The following is a 26,983-nucleotide window of genomic DNA, read 5'->3' as shown; positions in this document are numbered from 1 at the left end:
ATTTTAATATCATTGTAGTACTTAAATATGCTTGACACTTGAACCTATATCACGAGTATTTCAAACGAATATCTCAATTTTAAGTATGATAAACGTATCGTTCTCAAGTATTGTAATTGTACACGTGATTCCGTATGAGGACCGGGTAAATTCCTATATACGTAACGCGATACACTTCAAAATGCGTATACGTCGAATGGAATTAATTTTAAACTCCGTTTGAATAAATAAGATATCGAAGATAAATAATTTCAGAGTATAAAAAGGGAAAACCGTATAATAGTAAGACCATATTTAGAAAGTTCACCATCTGTATTGTATTGGAAGTGACTCCGAGGAACCTTAAAATGTAAGTAGGAATACTCGATGATAATTCTTAACTAATTGTTCATTTCCTGTGTCTGCTGACAAAGGGTTAATCGTTTATGCAGATGAAACCATCTACTGCGGTCTATTAGATTTAACAAAGGGCATCAAACTAACAGAAGCGGAACTGCAAGAGCTATGGACAAAGAAAGATGCTATTGAAGCTTATTTAAATAAAGAAGCTGAAACTTCGTGGGTTTTCACAGGTTCGGAAACCAAACGGTTTTCGTTTCATAGATTTGCCGAACAAAAGGTTCTAGATGTTAGACAAATGTACCATGGTTATGGGGTAAACTATGGAAAACTCATACCGACTAAAGAGGGGGTAGCTTTCGCTCAATCTTCTTGGTTGAATTTCCTCGAGCAGTACGAGTCTATTCAGAAGTGTTTAAAGCAAATCAAGGAAAAAAGGAGGTAATGACCAACGTTGTAATTAAACAATTACATGAAGCTCTTAAGAAAGCATGCAATGGCTGTCAAATTGATCATCCATCTCAACTCCAGCATGATTGTATCATGACGGATTTTTCTAAGCGTGTAGATTTACATTTTTAGGAAATAATTATGTCGGTAGATTGTGAAAATATTATTGAAATGTTTACTATTCGCTGTGGATTGTCAAAAGAAATTTTAAATAATATAATGTCACTTATAATATGCAATGCTAAAATCTTGTTAAAAACTAATAAAATTGATTACACTAATGTTTCGATTCTCATTAACCATTATGGATTTAAGCTTACAACATCCAATGAATGGGCTTGTAGCCGGATCCACCCAATGCGGAAAGTCATTCCTGGTGGGACGGTTGATTCAACATAAGAAGACCTGCATATCCCCTCCTCCGGAAAGGATAATATGGTGTTATACCGAGTATCAGCCGAAACTATTTCAATCAATATTAGAACACACACCTTCAGTCGAGTTTCACGAAGGGTTACTCGATGTTAATATATTAAATCCGCAAATTAGGAATTTAGTTCTTTTAGACGGTTTATTATGCGAGATATCTAATAATAAAGATGTAACTAATTTGTTTATTCGTGGATCTCATCACAGAAACACCTCCGTACTAATTTTAATGCAAAACCTTTATTACCCCGGAGAAGAAATAAGAACTTTAAATTTAAATGCTCATTATCTATTTATTTTTAAATCACCACGAGATAAATCAACAATTTATCATCTCGCGAGGCAGATATTTCTAACCAATAGCAAATACGTTATTGATACGTTTCAACAAGCTACGTCACGGAAGTTTGGGTATTTATTAGTTGACTTGAAACCTCATACTCCAGATCAGTATTTACTACGAACAGGTTTAATACCGGGTGAAGAATCAGCGGTCTTTATTCCAAAATGAAGTGTATTATAGAAGGGAATTTCTTTAGGGTTAATCGAGAGTGGATTGTTAAAGAATTAGCTTCCGTAGTATTAGAAACTGAAGAATCGGAAGTGTTTACTTTCAAATCTCCGTACCCTTTCAAAGAGCTTTCAAACGAAGATAAAAGACAATGCAGATGGATATCTCATAACATTTGTCACCTTCGATGGGATGACGGCGAACGTCCTTACAAAACGAGACGTGACATTTGCAATCAGATAGCGGAAAAAGCAACTTCGTTTGTCACCAAAGGTTTAGAAAAAGCTGCAGTATTATCGACACTCCTCGGTGTTTCAGTAACTTGTCCTAAATTTTTAGAACTAGAAGACGTTGAATTAAACTGCCCTTTTCATTCCGAAACTGTTCATTGCGCTTTAAGAAAGGCTAAAAAAATCTCTAAATGGATGGCTCAAAACGAGTAAAGGAAAACAGACTTTCTACGTTTCCTAACATCCTGTAATCTAAATCAAAGAAAGACAGCTATTAAATACGCTAGCAAGGAAGCTATATTGGCTCTCGTTGAATGTTGTATGAATGTATTATACGGAACAATTGAACTGTCAGAACGTCATCGTAAGCGGTTATACGAAACGTGTCGAAGAAGAACCCTATATCAAAACGACGAAAGATACTGGTACAAAAGGGTGGTTTTCTTCCATTTTTATTAGCGCCTCTGCTATCTATCATTAGCTCAGTCGCCGGAAGTGCAATAAGCCGAGCTATAAACCGATGATGGCTCGGCAAATGCTTCTAGTACCTGAAGATGTAATGGAGAGATTAAAAAACACTACACCTTCTAAAACAGAAGAAACACCTGTACTTCAAAAAGAGAAGACACTCGATGATGAAATGATATCTATTCTAGATAATCCAGATTTAAAGAATCAGAGAAATTAGCATTATACAATCAAACTCTCCAACGACGGTTAACTTACGTACTTAAAGAGCAAATCACTCCCAATATTGAAAACTCTGGACGGCCTAAAACCTGGTTCGCGCAAATATCTTATTATCTACCTGCAACTTATGTTAGTGATGCAATTTCATTATACCGAGCGACTACGGAAGATCCGAGATATATTAGATGGGCTAACTCAGGAGAGCTTTCTATTCGAGGACAAGTGATTGGAGGATCTAATATAATCGATCTTTTGTATGATGCTGTGAGAAAAACGCCTGGAACAGTGATTGATCCCATAGGAGTTAAAGTTTTACGAGGGCATTCATAAGTCAAATATTTCAAAACGTTTAATTAAAAATCCTGTAAGATTGACACTGTTAAAAACATTCGCTGTATTTCATACACCGCCAAGTAGTTCAATGTTATCATCATCTTCCTGTATATAAGCTGATGGATTTAAATTCTAACCCCATTTTAGGAGTATTCTATCGAGAGGAGGTTCAGATTGTTGGTCGAGATTTAAAAGACTGTTACTTCATAATTGAAAAAGTAATAAAAAAGAGGAAAAAATCGGACGGCCGCGTAGAACTGTATGTAAAGTGGCCAGATTACGACCCTACATTTAATTCTTGGATACAATAAGTGGATTTAAAATGAGTTTTTACGTAACGCTACCTTCAGATTCCTCGTCATTATATTACCAAGATAATAGCGTCTAAGACCTTAGATACATACTAAATAAAATATATTAACCTGGTAATTTTGTTCTCATTTCATAGTATAAGCCTACAATGTAAGGTTGTACAGAAACGGTCTTTTTAGGTCTTTTAGCCTATTTATCACAAAATCACCGAAAATTATCACAGCTGTATTAATTATCATAGTTATTATAATATTAGAATTATTTAATTTCCTTTTTTGGCGTTAGATGCCATTACATCAAAATATTACCCGATACGGAGAAAGAACTTGAGAAAATCTTTACTAATCCCGCAGACCCAGGGTCATTCGCCGGAGTTCGAACGCTCTATAATTCAGCTCGACATAAAGGTTTAAAAGTTTCATTGGAAAAGCAAAACAATTTCTAATAAAGCAGGATACATATACGCTGCATAAACCTGCTAGAAGACAATTCAAACGAAATCGAACTATTGTTTATGGAATTGACGAACAGTGGCAAGCGGACTTGGCTAATTTTCAGAAGCTGTCTAAATATAATTCAGGATCTCGCTATGTATTATGTATTATCGATATATTTAGCAAATACGCTATGGCTGTAGCGGTTAAAAATAAGAAAGGTGTTACAATTTTTGAAGCGTTACGTAACGTTTTTGAAAAAGGTCGTCAACCGAAAAGAATTCAAAGTGATCATGGAAACGAATTTGTCTGTCAAGAAGTGCAGAGTGAATTACAGCGAAGGGGTATTAACATTTTGCTACTCGATCAGAAATGAAAGCGTCCATTATTGAAAGATTCATTAGAAGTTTTAAACCTCGTTTATATCGCTATTTCACGCAGAATAACACCCTTAAATATGTCGACGTTTTAGATGATATTATAAACGCCTATAACAATAGTTATCACAGATCAATTAAATGTAAACCCGCGGAAGTTACTCTAGATAACTTTGCTAAAATATGGAAAAATCTTTACGGTTCGGTAAATTTTTCTCCTCCGTTAACATACGCGTTTGAAATTGGATATATTTGTAGAATAAGTAGAAATTTATCAATTTTCGATAAGAAATATAACCCGAATTTTACTACAGAATTGTTTAAAATAGCTGATAGATTACCACGTGACCCACCTGTATATAAGCTGATGGATTTAAATTCTAACCCCATTTTAGGAGTATTCTATCGAGAGGAGGTTCAGATTGTTGGTCGAGATTTAAAAGTCTGTTACTTCATAATCGAAAAAGTAATAAAAAAGAGGAAAAAATCGGACGGCCGCGTAGAACTGTATGTAAAGTGGCAAGATTACGACCCTACATTTAATTCTTGGATACAAGAAGTGGATTTAAAATGAATTTTTACGTAACGCTACCTTCAGATTCCTCGTCATTATATTACCAAGATAATAGCGTTGGTAAATTTCGAAAGTATTTTGCTGAACCGTTAAGATTTGAGGAACAGTACGAAGTTGGGTTAGCGTAAATAAGATACCCTCTTACATGACATAACGTTCGAAAACCTAATCTATTGGTTATTAAAGACCCTCTCGAATATGATAAAATGACTGATTACCCTCTAGTTAAAGACCCTCTCGAATATGATAAAATAATTGAAGTTCCCGCGGGTTTTTATAAAACTCCGGAAGAACTATTACATGTTATGAACGTCCACAACCAAGAAGAACAAGTTACATTCGCTTATTTAAATTATTCTAATCGAATTAAAGTTAAATTGCAACCGAAAATCAGAGCAGTAATTGGCCCCGATCTATCGATTTTACTAGGTTTTAAGGATAGAAGAGATAATGATTTCACCATTTTAAATTCAATGATAACCCTCTACCCAGTTGATATGAACGCTGGGTTACATTCCTTATTCGTTTATTCTGATCTGGTTGAAAATAGCGTTGTTGGGGATAGTTTAGCACCTCTATTAAGAATCATAAGCGTCGAAGAGAAAGCCGAGTCTAATGGGAAAACAGCTACAAAAATATTTTTACAACCTCATTAACTACCAGTCGTGTGTAATAATATTAACACTATAGAGATTAATATAACAGATGATTTAGGTGAGTCAGTACAGTTTCACAGTGGAAAAGCTCACATTGTATTACATTTTAAACCCCGTAAAATGTGGACTTCACTTTAAACCTTTAATCATTCAGGACACACCCTCATTCTAGCTTAAGAGAGCGAACAGTTCACATCATGAGGTCTGAATATTCACCTTCAAGAACTGATTATGAAAGTTACTATTTAAACCAGGTTGGTTTCGGTGGAATACCTGTATATAGAGGTTTAGCTGTGCAATGAGGACATGGACTAGGAAATATATTATCTTCAGCGATTAGATTTGCGGTACCTTTACTGAAGAAAGGCGCTTCTTACTTGGGAAAAAAACTTTTAAGTACCGGAGCGAAAGTAGCGACCGATGTTGTTAGCGGAGTCCCAATTGAAACAGCGCTTAAATCGCATTCTATTAACGCTAGAAGGGAAACTTTAGCTTCAGCAGCTGATGGAGCCATGAGACCAACATCTTCAGCTACGGATCATATTAAAAGAATGACGGGTTCCGGAAATAAAAGGAAACGAACTCAGTCGAAAAGCGCCATTTCAACAGCAGGCAGGATAGCGAAAGGACGGTTCCCTAAACGTTCCGATATATTCTCATAATGTCCCTTTTAAACCCGCACTCAGTTGAGTGTATAAATTCCGAGCTAGATTTGTTTCAAGTACCTATGACACAATCTTCGATTATTGGTGGTGAATGGGTTGAGTATAATCCAACATCAAATATAAAAGAAACCGAATCAATTACATTTTCTATCAACGGTAACTCTGAAACGTATATAGACCTTTCACAAACTTTTCTGCACGTTCGAGTTAAGGTAACTAAAGATAATGGTCAACTACCGCAACCCGCGGTTCCAGGTGTTGCGGGTGGGGCAGCCGGAACTCCAGCCGACAATATCGCCCCCGATAATTTGTTTCTTCATTCGCTTTTTAGCGATGTCCACGTATTTCTTAATGAAAGATCAGTAACACCTTCCAGTCAAAATTACGCTTGTAAAAGTATGATACAAACTTTATTAACGTTCGGAGATTCTGCGAAAAAAAGTTATTTAACGAGTTCACTTTTCTATCGGGATACGCCTGGGAAGTTCGATTCATTTTTCGATAACGATGGTTTCTCTAAACGAGCGAGTTTAGCGCAAAAAGGGGCGATTGACTTGTTAGGCGTAGTCCATACTGATTTATGTCAACAACCACACTTTTTATTAAATATGGTTGATTTGAAATTCAAATTCGATAAAAATAGAGCAACTTTTTGCGTTCACTCCGACGTAAAATGTAAAGTGGAGATTTTATTAGCTTCCCTTTATCTGTGGAAAGTTAAAGTGATACCGGAACTATCGCTCGCTCAAGCCAAGGCGCTACAATATGGAACCGCTAAATATCCTGTAACTCGTTCGGAGTGCACCTCATTTTCTATACCCGCTGGTCTTATGAATAATGTGCAAGATCATTTATTTACCGGACAAGCACCCAAGAAAGTTGTTATCGGGTTTGTAGAACAAAAAGCGTTTCTAGGAGATTTGAAAAAATCACCGTACAACTTTAAACATTTCGATTTATCAAGCATTGGATTGTACATTGACGGTAGCAAGGTCCCTCATTAAGGCGTTACTTCTAAACTTTGAGGAAAATCAATATATTCAAGCGTATTGCAATCTTTTCATTCAAACTAATCAGTGGAACGTAGATGAAGGGAATCAGATAAGTCGGGAAGATTACCCTAACGGAAATTGTTTATTCGCGTACAATTTAACCTCGGATCTTAATAACAACGCTAATCACTTGCATCTTGTAAACAAGTTGGCAAGCCAAAATATACCTCTCCTCGGAAGAATTGTTCCTAGTGGTATTAATCTCTCGAGATAACCCTTAAAGATATATCTCCGCAATTCAGAGTTATTTACTAAAAACGTTATCCCGGTTCAATCCCGCACGGTATACAATTTAATTATAATTAAAATAATTGAGACGAAACAACCGAGTTTAATTTATTCAGAATATTATAAATTAAGTTGTTACAACAGTGAGTTAGACGAACTAGAACAACGCACAATTGAATTAAACCCTATTTACAGAACAAGTTTATCAGTTAAATGTAATACGAAGCAAATTTTAATGAAATAAATCTCTACAGAGGGTATTTGTATTTTTCTCGCTTACGAAATAACAACACAAAAAACCTTCTTTAAACCACTTCACACGAAAAAATGATAATTAAAAGCCAACAATACCTCCCAAAAGCTCAACACAATCAAGAAATTAAAATACAAAAACCCAATCGACCAAACTTTGGAGCCAAAACGACCAATAGAAAAAAATATAATAACAACCCAATCAATCAGACCAGAGCAGAGCAAAAATAATTAATAGAAAAATATATAATAACAACCCAATCGATCAGGCTCAGAGCAAAAATAACAAATAGAAAAATATTTAATAATATCGCAAATTATCAGGCTTCAGAGCAAAAATAACGAATAGAAAAAATTTATAATAATATCCCAATCAATCGGACTTCAGGATCAAAATAGCTCATAGAAAAATATTATTACGCAGTCGAGTAATTAATTAATTCAAAACCAAGCAATAGAGAATAGAAAATCAAGATGCGCAACACCTTACCATTCACAAATACGAATTTTCGACGTTATTATAATGAAACCGGATAAGCTTTAAGCCACGATGTAACCACTTTAAAGGTTCCACTAAAACTGAACGATTTCAAAAAATAAGCTTAAAGAACCAACAATACCCAAGAATAGACAAAAAAACAACGTTATCTCGATCAGTAAAAATAACATAAAACCCTTACTTTGCCTGAAACCCAGATACTTTTTATATTTTAAAACAAGATTTGACCTTTAAAATTTCATACGTAAAAAATGTAGACTTTAACAAGATTAAATCAACATAATTTCATTCGTAAAAAAAAACAGATTAGGCCTTCATAAATTAATTCATAAAAACATTCAAGACTTTATTACCTATTATGCTTACGATTAGTGTCTTATTTTCAGTGAAGCTACGCAGCTATCGGTGGTTCTGTGATAGAGCGCTCGACTGCGAAGCCGAATGGCCTGGGTTCGAAACCTGAGCGGCGCATTCGTTTTTAATCAACAGAGAAGACGCTACATTATAATATCTTCCATGCAAAAATTTAAATCGAACACGAAATTTCGTTTTATATAAATAAACACCGAAATTTAATTATCTATTAATTAGTAATATACACTTCCGATAAATCTGAAAGTCTAATTTCCGAAGAAGTGTAATAAGTATCGGTATTTCTGTGGTAGAACGTCCGCCTGTCATACAGGAGGTTTTGGGTTCAAATCCCGCTTGATACGATCGCAAATTGACACTAAGACGCATATCGTGAACAAGTGGTGGAAACCCTGCCATTGGATGTTGAGAGGTTGCCATAACACTCAGCACTCGATCCGTCCCACAAGTCATGAATAAGAAGAAGTTGGAGAAAAAACGCGCATACATACAAAACACAAACACAACAAACACAACCGTCGTAACACCAACTCAACAATCCAACCCAACACATAAACATTACAAAAAAATATCCAATCAAACTGAGTTAAAACTGCCGCGACGGTGAGCGTTAACGAAAAGCAACAACCAAACCCAACCCAACCGCAAATTTATCCATTAACGCTCACCGTCACACGGTGGTTTTGCCAACCTTTCGACTTCGTTCCCTAATTCCAAGCAATTGCGAACGCGGATTTCGAGATAATGCGTACGCAATGATTACACTTTGCTACACAAATGCGTACGCGTTCGTAGGACACAACCTGACAGACAGACACGGTGATTGTAAAACCCCTTCTAGGTTACATAGTACCCTGGGCGAGGTAAAAACAGTAACCTGAGATTAGAATTAAAATTTGCAAAACCGTTACCGGAGACGATTTCCATCCTAATTTACACTGAGTTTCAAAATTTGATTGAAATTGATAAAATTTGAACCATGATTTTCGATTACAGTAATTAATGGATTCGCTACAGATAACTAAAATTCTTGAAAAAGTTTTAAGTACTAAAAGTAAATTCCAAGGCGTGTTCCCGGCTGATAACCTACCTAAATATGTAAAAATATTCCCTTCGCTATTTATTGTAAATACCGATACGAGTGCTGGGCCTGGAGAACACTGGGTTCTAATATATTTTTCTAAACATAAAAATAGTGAATTCATGGATTCCTTTGGAAACCCGCCAGATTATTTTAAATTTAATGACTTTATTGAACGAAACAGTAAAACTGTTACTTTTAATTCTAATCAATTACAGAGTAATTCTAGTAATACGTGTGGAGCATTCTGTATCTATTTTGCTATAAACAGGTGTAAAGGAATAGAAATGTATAACATTGTGTCTAGGTTTAAGAAAGATAAAAATGTAAACGATAAAATGATTAAAGAGTTTAGGTACAAAATGTATTCAATAAAATAACTTTTTACAATTTATAGCAATAGCAGTTTTTATATATACATAAATACAAGCATTCATTATCATTTTTCAATATCTTTATGACCGTGCGCTAAGGTAGAACCCCGCAGGGTAGAATATATCTCTTATCATCATTTGGTGATAAACAAAGTTTTCTAGTATTTAAAGTAAATAGCTCATGCTTGAAACTAGCTATACGCATCATCTCGGCTGACGTGGTTTCTTGATTAAAAAGACAACGTTCATAGTCTTCGTGGCGGATGACGTTTCTAATAACGTTCATGGCAACGCCCTTTTTATGGTTTAAAATTGACTCTAAAGATTTCCCCAAATCGCAACTCCTTTTCTATCTCTTCAGCGGTCTTAGACTCCCCGTACAATTTATTAGAATAAAGCTTTGGACGAAGTCCTACAAAGCTTTGAATTAACTGCGAATTTGTCTCGTCTTTAAAATAGCCGAGAGCTTTTTTATTCTGATTAGAATGAAGGAAATGCGAAGGTGGATAATCAGAGAAGTCAAAGCGGTTTTTATGAACTTCAAAGTCTTTATAAACATCATCCGTCTTAATGTTGTACGTTAAACTGTCTGTAAATATTTTATATATTAGTACTATTTAAATAAAAAAATTCATATTAAATTAAATTACCAGTGTCTGTAAATAATAGTGATGCTTTGTTCCCGTACGTATTTTTTATGAATCCATAATGGAACCGATACATGAGCTCCTTGGATAAATCTAGAATGGTGAATCCGGTAAATATAGGCCGGTTAAGAACAATTTTAGCTCTCTTCTTATGAGCGCCGGCTAACTCTTCATTAAAGATGGTAAAGTGTTCAAACTGCGGGGAACTTGTAACTTTTAACATTCTTTCTGGTTTATGAATCAACTCGAAATTTATATGCTTCCGTAAATTTTCCATTGTTTTTCTAAAGAATTAAATGAAGTAAGGGAAAAAACAGCAATAAATTATTTAAATTGATTTACCCGAAAACAGAGTTAACCATAAGTTTCCAGAAATTCTTTTCAAATGAGCTCTTGGATAATTTCCTCTGTTCAGTGTTGAATCTAACATATTTTTACAACCATTTTCCTTGAGTGAAGGTTAGAGCTCGATGAACCTTGGTTATTTTCAAACCTAATTCTACATAATATTTTAAATTGCGGTAATGTACTATGTATTTATCTTTATTATTTAAATTAGGAAGAAGTTTTGGTAGACTTTGATTCTTCTTAACATTTAATTTTCCTAAGAGATCTTTGGAGTATGGAGATAGCATATTAGGTGTGATAACTTTAGATTACGCCGTTACTGGGAGATCGTTATGTAAGTCATGCAACTCTGGAGGATATTCAAGATCCACCCGCAAAGGAAACAATTCCTTAAAAATATGATATAATAATTATAACACCTGTTATTTACCTCTAAAATGTATCCGTTTTCAACGTTATTACAGCACCATACAAATTATTCGCATCTTCAATTAAGTTAAATTAATTTAATTAAAATTAAAAAAAATATTATTATTTTTTTTAAATGTAAATTACCTAAATAGCATATATAACTGCTCTCTTTAGACGAATCATATGTGTCGGGCATATATTTGTTATTCGCTTCAGAATAACGAGTTGAGATCATTGGTCGGGCATATATTTGTTATTCGCTTCAGAATAACGAGTTGAGATCATTGAAACACCTCCTCGAATACCTAAAAATTTAATGTAAATACAATAATATTTAAAATATCAAAAAGCGTTAGCCTTTTCAATAAATAAGTGTTGATCTATATCAATTATGAGATCGAGGCGAACATCGGTCGTCTTCAAAGCTGTTTGGTAGGCTAAACCTGGTGCGGTGTAAGCGTGAGTGGGATCTAATTTATAATGAGTTATAGATAATGTTCTAGAATTTTCAAAAACGTCGGCTAAGAGCAACGCATCGCTTTTCACATAGAGGTCGGTGTATTCCCCTACGAAAACCGAGGTTAAGAGATTTGAAATATTTATACTATAGTAATTTTACCTAATGTTTGAATATTAAACGCCGTCCAAACATTTTGGGCTTGTAAATAATTAGATTCTAAAATATTTTGATTTTTCAATGAACTGAAAAACGCTTCTCTAGATGGCAGCATCATCTCGTCAAATTTCTTTTCATCGTCCATATACTCGTACGGGTAGACCCCCTTCCGCAGGAGGAGTTGAACTTTATCACTTTCAAAATATTTGTTAACAATCGGAAATTTACTGGCTCCTTCCAAAACGAGATTAGATACTAGAGCATCGAGGCTATCACTTAGAAATCGATAAGAGTCTAAAAACTCTATATTTGCCACTGAAATGACAATGATCTCGAACAGCGGGCATATTTCCCTGATTTAGCTGCTTCTGACAAATGAAGCAAAGCGTAGCAGCTTGAAACTGTTCCTCCTCCTCCGGGGTAATAATCATTGGTACATTTGTCTCAATGAGTTCCATCAACTCCGTCTCTAATTCCAGAATAGACTCCAGAAATCTTCGGGTTGCATCCTGTCCTCGATAGCAATCGGTTCGAACAGGTACACCTATTAAGCCCCATTTTCATGCTCGCTGGTAGCGGATAAAAATCGTCAAAATTCGCATCCGCCACTCGCAAGCGTGAAAATAAAGCTAAAATATCTGTTTGAAACAGATCGACGCGGAAAGTGAAAAAGTGTATAGCTGAAGCGGATTTTGTCGATTTTTACCCGCTACCAGCGAGCATGAAAATGGGGCTTAAGTATCCTATTGTAATATATCTAAAAGGAAATTTTGCCAAATACCTTACCGTTAGGTCCAACAAGCACCCACGAATACGCGCAACTGATATGCGTGTTTACTTTGCTGGTATTTATATCAGGATCTAGCTCACATCCTTGAACTCTCGGTAGGATTGCTTCAAAATCGGCGTAAAATACATACTGCACCTAAAAATTTCATTTCATTAAGAGTTAAATTAAGTAATTTTTATTTTTACTTTTTCCGTCCACTCATATTTATCAAAATAAAGCGTCTTCTTCTCGGTAGGGAAAACTGTTTTTGGACGCCGTGGGTGGCGCATTCTTCGATATGCGCATCACGTCGCTGTTCAGCGTTGTTTCCTCTGAATCGATGAAGACACATTCTAATACAGAAAATAATTAGTAGATTGCAAACTAATATATTGGAAACTAAATTACCTGCAATAATAACTTGTACTTCTGTGTTTTGTTAGATGCTGTAGCAGTTTTCCTAGGTCTCGTATAAGACAGTAATGTCTATTCCCATCGTCAATATCTTTAGTTTCATCGGTGATGTATAGCAAATCAACCTCCCTTTCCTTACCACACTTGTTAGTGCTTACGTCAAGGGGGAATATATCTCCCGAGAAGCCAAAAACAGATATTGATAAATTATTCATTTATTCAATTTTTTTAAGTTCTGTAGCGTTTAATTAGAAAGGAAAAGATATGCCTCTGGTATCAATTTCATTTTCATAAGGTCTATATTTGGTAACACGGTGAGGGTTTTAAGTCCAAGGAATTGGGTGAAGTTTAGCTAGAATGGACCAGAGAAAACATTTATCATTATTTTCGTTTCTAATATTAAGAATCGCACGACGTTGAGATAGTTTTTCAGGTAGTTCCATATACGATGACCCCCGCAACGGTTGGTAAGATGCTACGTTTAATTCTACATACAGAATACGATCAATTACCCAACCTGATCCAATCAAAAATATAATGTTTTAATTCAAAATATAACTTTTATATTTAGTATATAGCTGTCGCTTCAAAGTTTTCCGCTGCTGACTGTATTGTTTCAATGCAGTCATTTAGCTGGTTTTCAATGACGTCGAGCGTTAATGTTGTTTGCATAGTGCTCCGGAAATAGGGTCGTACTTCCGCTCTTTGTTACACACCTCCTAAAGGTCTCATATAGGCTGATCTTACGAGTAAGAACCATTTAATTCCACGTTTACTAGCCAGTCTTTCTACTAAAAATTTACGGAAAGCGGCTCAGTAACGTCCAATAAACATCCCTGCATCAATATCATAGTCTTCGGCATTGTAACGGATAGAGGCTAGCGTATCATTCAAGGCCTGGACCATACTTGGGGATGCTGGTGGTGTTTCATCAAGTATTGGTGAGGCGGGAACAGGTGATGGTGTTAGGTTGTTGGGTAAAGCTGATGTAGATGGCTGTGTACGGGTAGATTCCAGTTGAATGTCTTGAAGCAAAATAGGTGCCGGTTAACGGGTTGGTGATGGCGAACGTTGCATTGGTGACGGTGTGCGAGACAGGTTCATAGGTTCGGAAGGGCCGGGTGCATTCAAGTCATGAGTTCGTTGATGGCTCTTAAAATGCTCTATTCTAGCAACAGTCTTACCACATACTTCACAGACAAACTTTAGGCATCTTGAATATAGCTACTGCAGTTAACCGTGGAATGACCTCCCACAACGCTATACAACCCCTTTTATAGTATATTCAAGTATCATTTGAGAATGATACGTTTCTCATACTAAAACTTGAGATATTCGTTTGAAATACTCGTGAGAAAGGTTCAAATGCCAAGCATATTTAAGTACCACTTACACGCTAATGATATTAAAATGAAGTTTAAAAATATTTCCATTCTACGTCATTTTAACAGCGAATATTCAATGACGTCAAAACACTCCATGTTTTAAATTTAAATTAACCGCGTCCCCCGGGTAATCCGCGCTATCTCCCACCCAGGTTATCACTTTTTACATAATTTCATCTTATTCTGTACGATAAAACGCGATAAGAAATACGTTCAAGTGTCACTCGAGATAAGCGGAGATATATGAACAAGCTGGCCTGAACACAATATGTTGATATACAAAAAAAAAACCAATCGTCGCGAGAAATATCATAAATACATTGACTTTTCGATGATTTTACCCCCATTTCACCCCTTAAATCCCGGATCCCGACGATCCCGACGATCCCGATCCCGGGACTGACGGGTCGACCTCACTTTCCTTCTACTTATACTGTACTCTGAACACTTGCTAGAGAACATCAAGAACAAAAAACAATCTATGTACGCTGAATAACTAACTCCTCCCTATACTGATAACCAAGAAAAAAAATTCGTGCACTACTGTATAAAACTCTTTATTTATTCCTGAAAGAGGTGCGTTACACTTTTCGGCGTTGGTAATTACGCCACCATTCTCAAACTCGTATTACAAATCAAATACGCATCACGGAAAAGGCCCGAAACATCATGTAACACACCTCTTTCGAGAATTAATAAAAAGAGTATTATATTGAACAAGTGTTTTAGTTATCAATAACATATAGCCCTTCCCTTTAATAACCTTGAATGAACGTATAATGTAGTTTACTTTCAATAAAGCTCCCTTTGTTCAAAATACTGTAGTTTCATTTATTTTAAATAAACTGTATGCATTTTAGCCACTTAATTTATTGAAATCTTTATATCTAACTTCGTAACTCGTAAGTGTAAAAAAACACAGTTTTTAAGAGCGCTTTTTTGGATTTTAGCGCATTTGAATATCGGCTTTTTTGTGAGCGGTAACATTGGCACTCATCTCTTTTTCGCTAATTTTTGAGTGGTAAAATCGGCGCTTCTTTCTTTTTTGAAAGGTATAATACACGCTCCTCTCTTTTCTGTATGGTGAGCGGTAAAATAAGAGCTCCTCTCTTTCCACTCTTTTTTGAGCGGTAAAATTAGCGCTCCTCTCATTTTGTTTTGCACTCCGCTAATTTTCGCTCATAATAACAAATCCGCTCATAATCAGAGGATCGGTGCCCAACACTGGCTCGGGGATCGAGTTATTGGCCCTTTTTTCTTCCGAGATTAATGGACAAAGCTACTGGGCGCTTTTGCAGAACGAAACTGCAGACGCTTTAGAAGATATTCCGCTCGAAGCTAACAGACAGATGTGGTACCAACATGACGGCGCACCACCCCACGTTCCTAGATGTGTAGTGTATCGTCTTAACAACGAGTTCCCTCAGCGTTGGGTTGGCAGGACCGATCACGTTCGATGGCCTGCGAGGTCTCCGGACCTAACTCCGATCGACTTTTTCTTGTGGGGCTTCATCAAAGCACAAGTTTACGTGACGCCTGTTGAGAACATCGCAGATCACTCCTGATATGATCAGACGCTCGTTTCAAAACATGCTACATCGTGCCCAAACATGTTTGTATTGTGGCAAACGGAGGTATCATAGAAACTCACTTGTAAAATTCTTATGTTTATTCGAATAAAATGATCAATTAAATCTTTCAGACATTTCTTTCATTTACGTACAAAATGCGAAGGCTATTGGCCCCTATGGACAGCTTGTTTTTTTCATCAGCTCATATCTTCGTGAAAAAAAGTTCTTTTCCAATGAAACCAATTTCTTTGAACATTTTCTACACCACTCTACAACTTTCTCATTGAAACGTTTTTTCTAAAACCTGACCGGTGAAAAAATATTTTTTACAAAAACCCGAAATTATTTCTTTATCTCTTGCAGTTTCTGAAAAAATGCCCAGTCAGAGCAATCCAAACACCCTATATTGTCTTTGATTATAATTCAAATAGTAGTAATGATGTGTTTCAATGAAGTCTACGAGAAATTTGGTCAACCAAACAAAAATAAAATAAAACTACCAAAATACGAACGATTCCTATTATAAAATATTGATTAATTTGACAAGTCCGGAAAGTTTATAGTAGAAATCAATAACAATAAAAAAAGTCCACAAAAATTATGACTGCTGATGATATGGTCCTTTTGTATGTTGAAAACAACACAGTCAGCAACGAATCGATAAACAAATGATATTTGGTCCGCAATCCCGTGGGAGATCAAATGTACACTCTGTTTAAAAAGTTTTCGACAGGTGAAATTTTTGCCCTCTTTTTAATTCTGCTAGAAAACTATAATAGATAGATCGATGAAACCAATTGCAACTTTTATTTATTTTCCAATATCGTTCGTTCTTTATCGGTTTCGTCCGCCCAAAATTAAGGGTTTGGCGGGAACCATCAAAACTCATTTTTGACAACTTTTTAAATATTGGTTCTACGGCACTGACTCGTGCGTTTTTAAATTCACAAGGAACGATTCATATTTAGAAAGAGGAAAAATTATCCCTCTACAACCAACGGTTTAGAAGTTATCGCGTTTACAAACTTTCGTTGAAACTAGGAAACACCAAAAATGCATCAAGCGATTATTAATAACGCAACTTCGACAGCGATCCAACAACATTGAAAATATATTTAATTAAAGGCCGGTTTAAAAAAAAATTCCTAGAACAACTTGGCAAGTGGTTTTAAGAATATCCTTTTTTATACGCTAAAGCTTTTAAAAAGCTATTTATTATAAAATTTTTATAACAATTGTTACCACAATTTTAAACCAGCCTTTAATTAAATATATGTTGTTCGAAATTTGGAGACAAACACCAGCTTTACTGAAGAACAAATTTATGTTTCAACCAAATGAGTGAAAACGACAGAAAGAAGTGGGAAAACCGAAGAAAGGCAGTAAAAGATCTTCTAAATTTAACGTGAAAAGATTAAAAAAAGTGTGGAATCATGCCCAAAGAATTCTGTTATTGAGAAAATAGAAAGTACTAAAATATAAATAAAAACAATGTATGAGCATGTCTAACATTTAAAATAAAACGAATTTATAGCTTATATAGATGATATAATTGTTTATTCTTCGAATTAAATTATAGGTTTAATGGCATTAATCTAATTAAAGATTTAAATATCAACTATTAACACCAAAATTCGTAAATTGAGTAATATCAAGACTTGAATAAAGTATCAATTTTGAAAATTATTTAACCGCAAAAACAATAGACAGGTAAATCATTTTGCTAAACTTCTGGGTAAATGATTACCTATTTTGCAAACTATGGCCCCTTTTAAAATTTAAAAAACGGTTTGTAAATTATTTCTTGGTAAAACCAATAGATATTTATAGCATTTTCCCAAACTTCTGGGTAAATTAGTATATATTTTGCAAATTATGGTCTATTTTATAATTTTAAAAATGATTTGTAAAGTATTCATGGGCCAAACCAATAGATGTGTAACGCATTTTTTAGAAAATCTGAGTAAAAAAGTATATATTTTCCAAACTATGGCCTATTTTAAAATTTAAATTTATATGTTCTAATATATTTCACGGCAAAAATCATAGATAGCTAACGCATTTTGCAAAAGTAATTTTTTTTTTAAAAATATGGCCTATTTTAAATTTTAAAATTAAACTTCTTAAAATATTATTGGGTAAATTCAAAAGCGGAGAGAAGCAGTTTTAAAAAGTTCTTGGTAAATTAGTGTCTATTTTTCAAATTATGGCCTATTTCTGAAAATTTCGAAATATTGGTATGGTATTTTGCAAACTGTTCTGGGCAAATTAGTATAAATTTATTACAACTATTTTATTACGTTTTCCTCGTCAACCAAGCCTTAATCTAAAAAGATTATTTTGCGTCGACGATTGCCGTTTTTGAATTTTGAAACACCTAAATAAGCCTTAACGGGTTATATCACGTGACTCAGACATACCCTCGGCTTCCCAAAGAAGTGATTCGCTAGCACCAACCTTATATTTTGTGGCCCTTCAAAGACAGTATAACCTAAGCAAAGAAGGGTAAGTTTGGATCATAATTCAATCCGTATTATTATTCTATTTTTCAAAAATCGCAAAACCTATTTCCAGCCTAATAAGGTTTCTTATCTTTCGGTGAGTGGTTAGCTGATTAATCAACGTAATTAATCAACTTTACTAAGGCATTGGCGAAAAGTGAAGCACCCCTATTTTGCAGTTAAAAAATAAGTTAACAGAGAGGAGCAAAAACGTACGAGCACAGAGAATTAAAAAGGAAGGAGCCAAAAATTTCGCAAGCGTGAGCTCAGCGGTTCATTAACAAAAGTTCCCATCACTGCTAATAATAATTCATTTCTGAAGGATCTCTCACTCGGTGCTCCTCACTGATCAGTTGACACTGTGTCCATACTCACCGATACTCGGCGGTCTCCTTGAGCCACAACGGCAAACTAGGGGACAGAGCCACATATGTTGACGAAACCAAGTAAGCTGTTTGACCTCTGTAATAATTCCTGCACGGCTCTGTTTGCGAATACTCTAAGACTTCAATGAAATCAAATGGGAAGGCGAAAAGGACGGCTTTGTTGCTTATCAATTTATCCCCAGTAACACACATGCTCATTCTTGGAAGAAAGTTTTTCATTTCCAGACTTCTATAATAGACCTGTGCAAAACATTATAAGTAGTGCTTATGGCGCTGTACAGGTTATCGTCACGAATACTTTACATTGTATTTCTCATATATGTAGATATGTTTGATGTCAGTTCTAGCGAAGAGTTGCGGAAAGCTGTCGATGTAATCTACTGTGGTCGACGCTAGATCTCCCTTCATGTTGCAAAGGTAGAAGCGGTTCATAAGGAACCCTGCCCCCAGTAACCAGCCACTAACAAGAAGCCTCCAGGACGGGTTTCGCCCATTAAAGCCTAAGTGAATTGCTGTTACCAGACATTAAATAAAATAATCAATTCTAAAGAAATTAGATTAATTAAAATACTAATCATTTACGATTCGCAACGAGATGCGAGAAATAAAAGAAGCCGCTTTTCCACATCCTCTTCGCGATGGTCTCTTGTCCTCTTCCTTGGTTGGATGGTCTTCTTGTATCGATTGCCACTGCCGTCACCAGGGAGATGATCAAGAAGGACACTAGAAGTAATGTTGAGATGGTGAAGCCCAGGGCTTCTTGCGGCATCAAGACTTTCTTTCCCTGCGCGTCCAAACAGCTGTAGATGTGACTGCTAAGCGAAGTGAACGGTTTAGTGTAATGGGCATTTTCTTTATTTTGTTCAAATTCTTCATTGTAAAATATTTGCTGCATAACGTTTATGTCCTATAATAAAAATGTCGCATCAATCCAACACAGAAAAAACGTTTAGAATCTCAACAATTTCTAAAACGCCAGCTTTTAACGCTTTCTTAAAGGGGAACCGTCAAACTTTAACCAGTTAGATAGCCCTATGGCCAATTAAAAACTAAATTTTATGGCGAAAACCGCATAAAAAATAATAAGTGGTTAATTTTTAATAAAATAAAGAAATTTCGGGAAATCGAAAAGCGCGCGTCCGCCGCGACACCTGGTGAGAAGTCGGTGAGACAGAAAAACAACGTAAAAGCGCGCGCTGCTGAAGACGCAAAAAATTTGTTTTGCACACGCGGCCCGTTCCAGTTATAAGAGACTTAAAGTGTTGGTTGCACGAAATTTTAGCTATGGCTAATTAATGATTCATTAGAAATAGCAAACATTTTAAAACAAGTACAGAAAATTTCATCAAAATCGGTTAATTGGTCTTTGAATTATTATAAAAAGAAGTCGAAATGGTGGAAATCGAGTTTTTCAGCGAATTTCCAGACTTCTAAAATTCTTCTCGGCACCCACGACGTCAGAAAATCATTGGCTAATTGTCTGTAATACATTTCTTTACATCTGGGATTAAAAGCAGGTTGATTTAACACCCAGGAAAAAGTCCTACGTAGTAGTAATTGAAATAGGCATACACAAGCCTACGTAGTAGAAAAACGATATGAAACCGAAGGCTCCTCATAAATTCTACTCAAAACGTCGGATTGCGCCATAGAAATAGAAATTAGACTATTCGCCACCGAAAACTACAGCTGCGCCACCTAGTCACACTGCCTAGAACTATATTTGGGTGATACGGGTAATGGCGTTATGCCAATCCCAAGGGAAACAGGCGAACTAGAAGGCTGACATTAGGGTGGAATCGCGACGTACGCGCCATCTGACAACGCATTAAACATTGTCGCCATGGCTACGACGCGAATTTCGAAGAGGGGAAAAAAAGGCGATCCACTGCGCATCACGTCGTGCGCAGCGGAGATCTTTTCGTTTTAAATTTTTGCGTCTAAAAGCATATCCACAAAAAATGGTTAAAAACTGCGGTTTTTCACACTGTAAAGAGAGATCTGGGAAAGAAATAAAATTCTCATTTCATAAGTATGTAATATTATAGTAAATATTTTATAATACTCTCGGAATAAGAGATTTTTTTACACTAAGATTTCCTCTGAGAAATGCTGAATTACTAGGAAAATGGGTTTTAGCGGTAAGTCGCGAAAATTTTCTGCCGGATGAAATTTACTTTCAAAATGGAAGGCACCATTCTGAAATAAAAAACTAACTGAAATATGAATAATTTCTTTATTAAAACAAGAATTTGAAAGAGCTCCCAAAAATATCTATTCCAGAACAAAGCATATTTACATCTTCTAAAGTATGCCAATTTATTTATTTAAGTAATTGTTATTTAGTTTCCCTATTTATCAGAGGCTATTTCAGAAAACTTACGGAAAAAGTGAACTACCGGAAACCACTCAATTTGACTTGACTAATACTGATGATAGTTTAAAAGACACTGAAACCAAGATTTTGGGATCTCATGTAGGCATATTTTAAACCACACTGAAATAATTAAAATTTAGTTAAACTGTGATGATTTGTGGTATTTCAGACTTACAATGATTGCGCAAAGTTAACGTGTGACTTTAAGGGTGACACGGTAGATATAGTAGATTCTTGAGATTTTTATGATTTTCCTAAATCTGTTTAAATAACTTAATATAATGTCAGATAAATAAAAAAAGTTTTTACTACGTTGCCTACGATCTGTTTTATGTTATTCGACGTGACCATATTTACTTATTTAGTTTAAATTGTTTCTATGAGATGGCGCGACTACCGCGATTCCACTCAGATGGCAGCCTTCTAGCTGGTACGTCCCCGCCCAATCCAATCGTGCTTCTAGTCTAATTTATATTTAAATATAAATTATTTTTTATTTCTATAATAAGCCTAATATTATGATTAAAAACCTCTGGTTTGAAAACTTCTACAAGTAAACAGAATCCCTCCACTTCAGTTCCTTCTATTTTAGGAATAAAACTACAGCTTTGATTGGCCCCGAATTGCTCGTGCTACGGAGGAGAGAAATTCGCCGAAAATTTCAGGATTTTGGGGAGCGAAAAAGGTCAGTTTCGGACTCAAAGTTAATACACTTTGGCTTGGAAATTGGTTTCGACAATGACATTTTTGGAAAGAGAACGTCCTGGACTTCAAAACAAGCCCGCACTCATTCGTTTTTCTTACTATCGATTTTCGTGCAACCAACACTTTAATCCTAAATTGTGCGATTTAAAAGTTAGGATAGCTCGCAAATCGCTCATACGGGGTTAGGGGCGCTGGCGGCAGCCCCTAAGATGGCGGCAAAAATTAAAACCCAAACACCTGGCGTTATTATTAGTTTCTAATTTTTGGGCCTAAGCTATTTTATCAAGATTAAAAAAGGTACGTGTTAGTATATTGAACGTCTTGTTAATATTTTGATACGTTAATAAGGTCATATTTGGAAAAGCTTGGCCGTTCCCCTTTAAGCACGTGTAAAATATAAACACGTTTAGTCGCCACTAAGGGCCCGTTCCAGAGACGTTTTCAAAAGTCTAGTTTAAAAACAAGACTCGCGATTTAACGAAACCGATTTACCGAGACCTAGACTAGAGTTATAAAAATGCGTTCCAGAGACATTTTAATAAGACTTCGTAAACTCCCGCTCTCGTTATTTCGCCTTTTTTTTTAATAAGCTCCGGAGCCAATAAAAACGCCGGAAAATATCGGCGGTAAGCGGGTCACTTCAATTGCTCAGTTAAGCCTTAGCGTTGTCTGTGATTTCTTTCTTGTAAACAGTGGCAATTTTCGAGTTTCGACTACGTTATCTCGGCTATTTATCAGTTATTTCATTATATTTATTAAATTTTATTTATAAATTTACAATTTTTGGTGGTTATTTACATTTGTTTTTATATAATATTTGCATTTATTTATTTATTTAAAAATGGGGTTAGCAAAGAAGCAGAGCTAAGGGCGAAGTTTAACTCAGGTTGAATGAAAGGCAAAAGGAAGCAATTGTTGCTGGGCTTGAAGCTAGAACGGGTTTGGTCAACGGAATTATAGGAGTAGTGAAAGCCTAAAAAACATAGTAAAAGCGTGGAAAGAGATGGCAAAAGAAGTGTCAGCCGTTGGTAGGGGGGAAAAAAGAACTCTCCTACAAATTAGAACAAAATGGTCTTTCTTAAAAAACATCGTAAAGACACTGGCCCCCCCCCCATAAAAACTTGTTGAGGTTAACGGTAATAGTTAGTGTAGGGAGCTGTTGGCTTGAACGCGTGGCATGCAGGGCTTGCCACCACCCTCCTACGCATTGTAACCCGGCCACCTGAACTAATGGCTTCAAAAGTCGCATGATGACTTAGGCCTAAGGTGGTGCCTTGGGTATTAGCTTAGCTGATGATGATGATGATGATGATATCATAATGATCAGAAAATCAACTGGAGATGAGCTGACACCACTTGAGAATAGAGTCATGAAACTAATTGGCGAAACTATGATTCGTGGTATAGCAGGTGTTGAAAATCGCATTGGTAGTACAGCAATGAAGAAACAAGTACATTAAACTCTACTTTATTTACTTTAAATATAAAATTTGAATTGTTAAATATACATTACAATTTGAAACAATATAAATAAAGCCCCGTACCTTCTACAAGCGCTAGCAGTTTCACATACCACCAGTGAGAACGAGTGGTTTTTTTATTGGTACGCCAAGTGCGGGGTGTTTTCACATAACTCCTATGAGTACTCCACTGAGCGAGGTCGGTAATGCTCCCCTTAATTTGGCTGCAAAGAGACGTGGTAAAATATTTCTATTAAGTAGAGGATTTCATAATTTAATTAGGATCTCCATATTGATGACAAAACAACGGCAACAAAGATTGACAATGCAAGATATTGTCAATAAAATGGGTATATTTCGGAACGCTCAGTTTAGATGTATTACTTACTAGCAGCATGGAACATATAGCTCAGTTACATTTTTTAAATAGACGCAAGGGCTGAAAACCCACTTCCAAATCCGCCTAGGCCAATGGTAAAGGAAAAATCCAAAAGTGTTTTTATGTATTGTTAACGTTGCTCTTTTCCTACATTCTCTGAAAAATAGATTGACATTAATTAAGATATAAGTAATAATTTGGTATACCTGTTAAAGGTGACTAAAGAAGCTATAAAAAACATCATACCTGAGCCCTCCGATCCTATTGCTGCTAGCAGTGCTGAAACATTAGACCACGTTGCTCTGTCAGTAGTAAATAATCAAGAACGATTGAATGGGTTTTAGGAAATTATTCTAAACGAAATGCGCAATTTTCTCTCTCCTTTTCCAGTCATTTGTACAATACCAATAAAATTCTGGTTACCATACTCAACTCTTTTGTTCCGGCTGAAAAGCAAATTGAAAATTTTATTTCAGTGACCTCGCCTTATGAACGAATAATTAATAACCCTGAAACATAATTACATTTACCAGCAGTATGTCTACTACTTTTAAATTAATCTAATGAATATTACTTATTACCTTTTCTCTAGCTTTCAGATGTAACACTTCCCACGACAATGAAACTAATTAGTAATTACTTTATTGTTGTCAGCTGACCCATCGTCCAACGGAGCTGTCTCCATCTTCAAGCAGGTTTTTTCACTTAATATCAGTTTGGCGGTTGATTTGAATTTCATTTGGATATTTCTCAAAGGTGGTTATAACCTTCCGGTAATTTTTTACCCATAAAAGTAGTTAGGGGCTCAATAAACATTTCATTCAGTATATTAGGCAGTTTTTATCATTGGGTATCAGGTCAAAAGGGAGATGTGTTCCCCATTCTCTTTAAATGATAGCTACAATAATAAATAAATACTTCTATTTTAAGAATTGAAATCATTTTTATTTATATAATGTGTACAAAAAATAATTTGACTGATGTTGTGAATGATTCGACAAACACTCAACTTGACAGTTTTGTGTCGATAACAATTTTCCGTCTTTCCAAAACAAATACAGCAGATGATTATGATGATCTATAATAAGATTATTTTATAATACAATTGCTCCCAGAGTCACATTTTAAATATATCAAAACGAAAAGATCTTTCTTTCTTCTTTTCGTTTTGATATTAAATAAAAATAATGATAAACGAATTCTTACCTGCGTAGCAAAATCTAATCTATGGGGTGTCTTCAATACGGGCCTTGGCCATTCCCATTTGTAGCTCAATAAACGCGGTTTCAGGTAAATGTTTGATTGGTAGTGCCAAAAATCCTTTTTTTATATTCACTTCATAGTATTGGGTCACTCGCGATACATTATTCTCAGCGGGAAATCTGTTTCGATATTGTTTACACCTTGTTTTATCATGTTAGCTCGAAGAAACTCCGCCGCCATTTTTTCACTATTTTCGCCTCCGAACGCGTTAACGAGAGCCCCGGAGCTCTCGTCTAGCTCTCGTTGAAAAACAAAACTTTTTGTCTCGTTCAAATGAAATCCTAATTAATTTTTAATTAAATAATGATATCCTCTACTTAATAGAAATATTTTACCACGTCTCTTTGCAGCCAAATTAAGGGGAGCATTACCGACCTCGCTCGGAGGAGTACTCATAGGAGTAATGTGAAAACGCCCCGTACTTGGCGTACCAATAAAAAAAACACTCGTTCTCGCTGGTTGTATGTGAAACTGCTAGCGCTTGTAGAAGGTACGGGGCTTTATTTATATTGTTTCAAATTGTAATGTATATTTAACAATTCAAATTTTATATTTAAAGTAAATAAAGTAGAGTTTAATGTACTTGTTTCTTCATTGCTGTACTACCAATGCGATTTTCAACACCTGCTATACCACGAATCATAGTTCCGCCAATTAGTTTCACCACTCTATTCTAAGTGGTGTCAGCTAATCTCCAGTTGATTTTCTGATCATTATGATATCTTGGGCCAGTATCTTTACGATGATTTTTAAGAAAGACCATTTTGTTCTAATTTGTAGGCGAGTTCTTTTTGTCCCCTTACCAACGGCTGACACTTCTTTTGCCATCTCTTTCCACGCTTTTACTATGTTTTTGTAGGCTTTCACTACTCCCATAACTCTTTTGACCAAACCCATTCTAGCTTAAAGCCCAGCAACAATTGCTTCCTTTTGCCTTTCATTCAACCTGAGTTAAACTTCGCCCTTAGCTCTGCTTCTTTGCTAACCCCATTTTTAAATAAATAAATAAATGCAAATATTATATAAAAACAAATGTAAATAACCACTAAAAATTGTAAATTTATAAATAAAATTTAATAAATATAATGAAATAACTGATAAATAGCCGAGATTACGTAGTCGAAACTCGAAAATTGCCACTGTTTACAAGAAAGAAATCGCAGACAACGCTAAGGCTTAACTGAGCAATTGAAGTGACCCGCTTACCGCCGATATTTTCCGGCGTTTTTATTGGCTCCGGACGGGGGCGGGGCTTATTAAAAAAAAGGCGAAATAACGAGAGCGGGAGTTTACGAAGTATCATTAAAATGTCTCTGGAACGCGTTTTTATAACTCTAGTCTAGGTCTCGTTCAATCGGTTTCGTTAAATCGCGAGTCTTGTTTTTAAACGAGACTTTTGAAAACGTCTCTGGAACGGGCCCTAAAGCGTTTAGCCATTGTTGTATATAAAAAACTAAGATCTATTTCTTATCTTCATCTGATAAGATATTAGATAATGCATATGTGGGGGCGTGTCTTACCGACAGTATAAAAAGCGCACCTTACTGATTCCAGGCACTCGATCTCGGAGGTTGGATAATGTAACTTCATTGTATATATCATCATTCTTTAACCTTGTAATAAAGACTTGACTTTTACTTCAATCGTATCGTTATGATTCCCAAAATACATAACGGGGATAAACTTCAAGATCTCTTGAAGACTTATGACCTAGAACCCTTCAATACACGACTAACGTCATTTTCTGGTCACGAAGTAGACGAAGCCGGGGTCATTTATCCTAAAGTGTCGTATAAGAATGTAGTAGTGGAACTGCCTCTGATCATCTATTGCGGTCATGGTCCGACATTGTGTGGAAGAACCTGGACGTCTTCACGTTTACCGATCTTACAG

General features: G+C 35.6%; 1 protein-coding gene and 1 long non-coding RNA gene across 2 annotated transcripts; both read right to left on the bottom strand.

The window, feature by feature from the left end:
• Window positions 1-9,336: 9,336 nt before the first annotated feature.
• Window positions 9,337-10,953, bottom strand: LOC149962091 (uncharacterized). Its single transcript, XM_090155720.1, has 4 exons — window positions 10,848-10,953; window positions 10,509-10,789; window positions 10,319-10,447; window positions 9,337-9,341 (listed from the first exon to the last, which is right to left on the bottom strand). Exons 1-4 carry the CDS (start codon window positions 10,865-10,867, stop codon window positions 9,337-9,339), a joined length of 435 nt encoding a protein of 144 aa, XP_090011846.1. The 5' UTR covers window positions 10,868-10,953.
• Window positions 10,954-23,392: 12,439 nt separating this feature from the next.
• LOC149962090 (uncharacterized) lies at window positions 23,393-24,440 on the bottom strand. The gene is made up of 4 exons (XR_016478089.1): window positions 24,409-24,440; window positions 24,074-24,273; window positions 23,837-23,983; window positions 23,393-23,672 (listed from the first exon to the last, which is right to left on the bottom strand). It is a non-coding gene; the product is annotated as an uncharacterized LOC149962090 (long non-coding RNA).
• Window positions 24,441-26,983: the final 2,543 nt, after the last annotated feature.

The sequence above is a fragment of the Leiobunum rupestre genome, chromosome 1 (assembly GCF_980474605.1).
Source record: "Leiobunum rupestre chromosome 1, qqLeiRupe1.1.hap1, whole genome shotgun sequence".
In the NCBI taxonomy this organism is placed as follows: Eukaryota; Metazoa; Arthropoda; class Arachnida; order Opiliones; family Sclerosomatidae; genus Leiobunum; species Leiobunum rupestre.
The sequence above is the reverse complement of the archived record's forward strand: the minus strand, read 5'-3'. Positions and strand labels throughout refer to the sequence as shown.

What these genes read in the sequence shown, in the direction of transcription:
- LOC149962091 (XM_090155720.1), bottom strand. Translation starts at nt 10,867, where the DNA reads ATGGTTAACTCTGTTTTCGG. An exon ending in ATGGTTAACTCTGTTTTCGG is followed by an intron (nt 10,790 to 10,847) that starts GTAAATCAATTT and finishes TTAATTCTTTAG; the next exon opens with AAAAACAATGGAAAATTTAC. An exon ending in ACTATTATTTACAGACACTG is followed by an intron (nt 10,448 to 10,508) that starts GTAATTTAATTT and finishes AAATATTTACAG; the next exon opens with ACAGTTTAACGTACAACATT.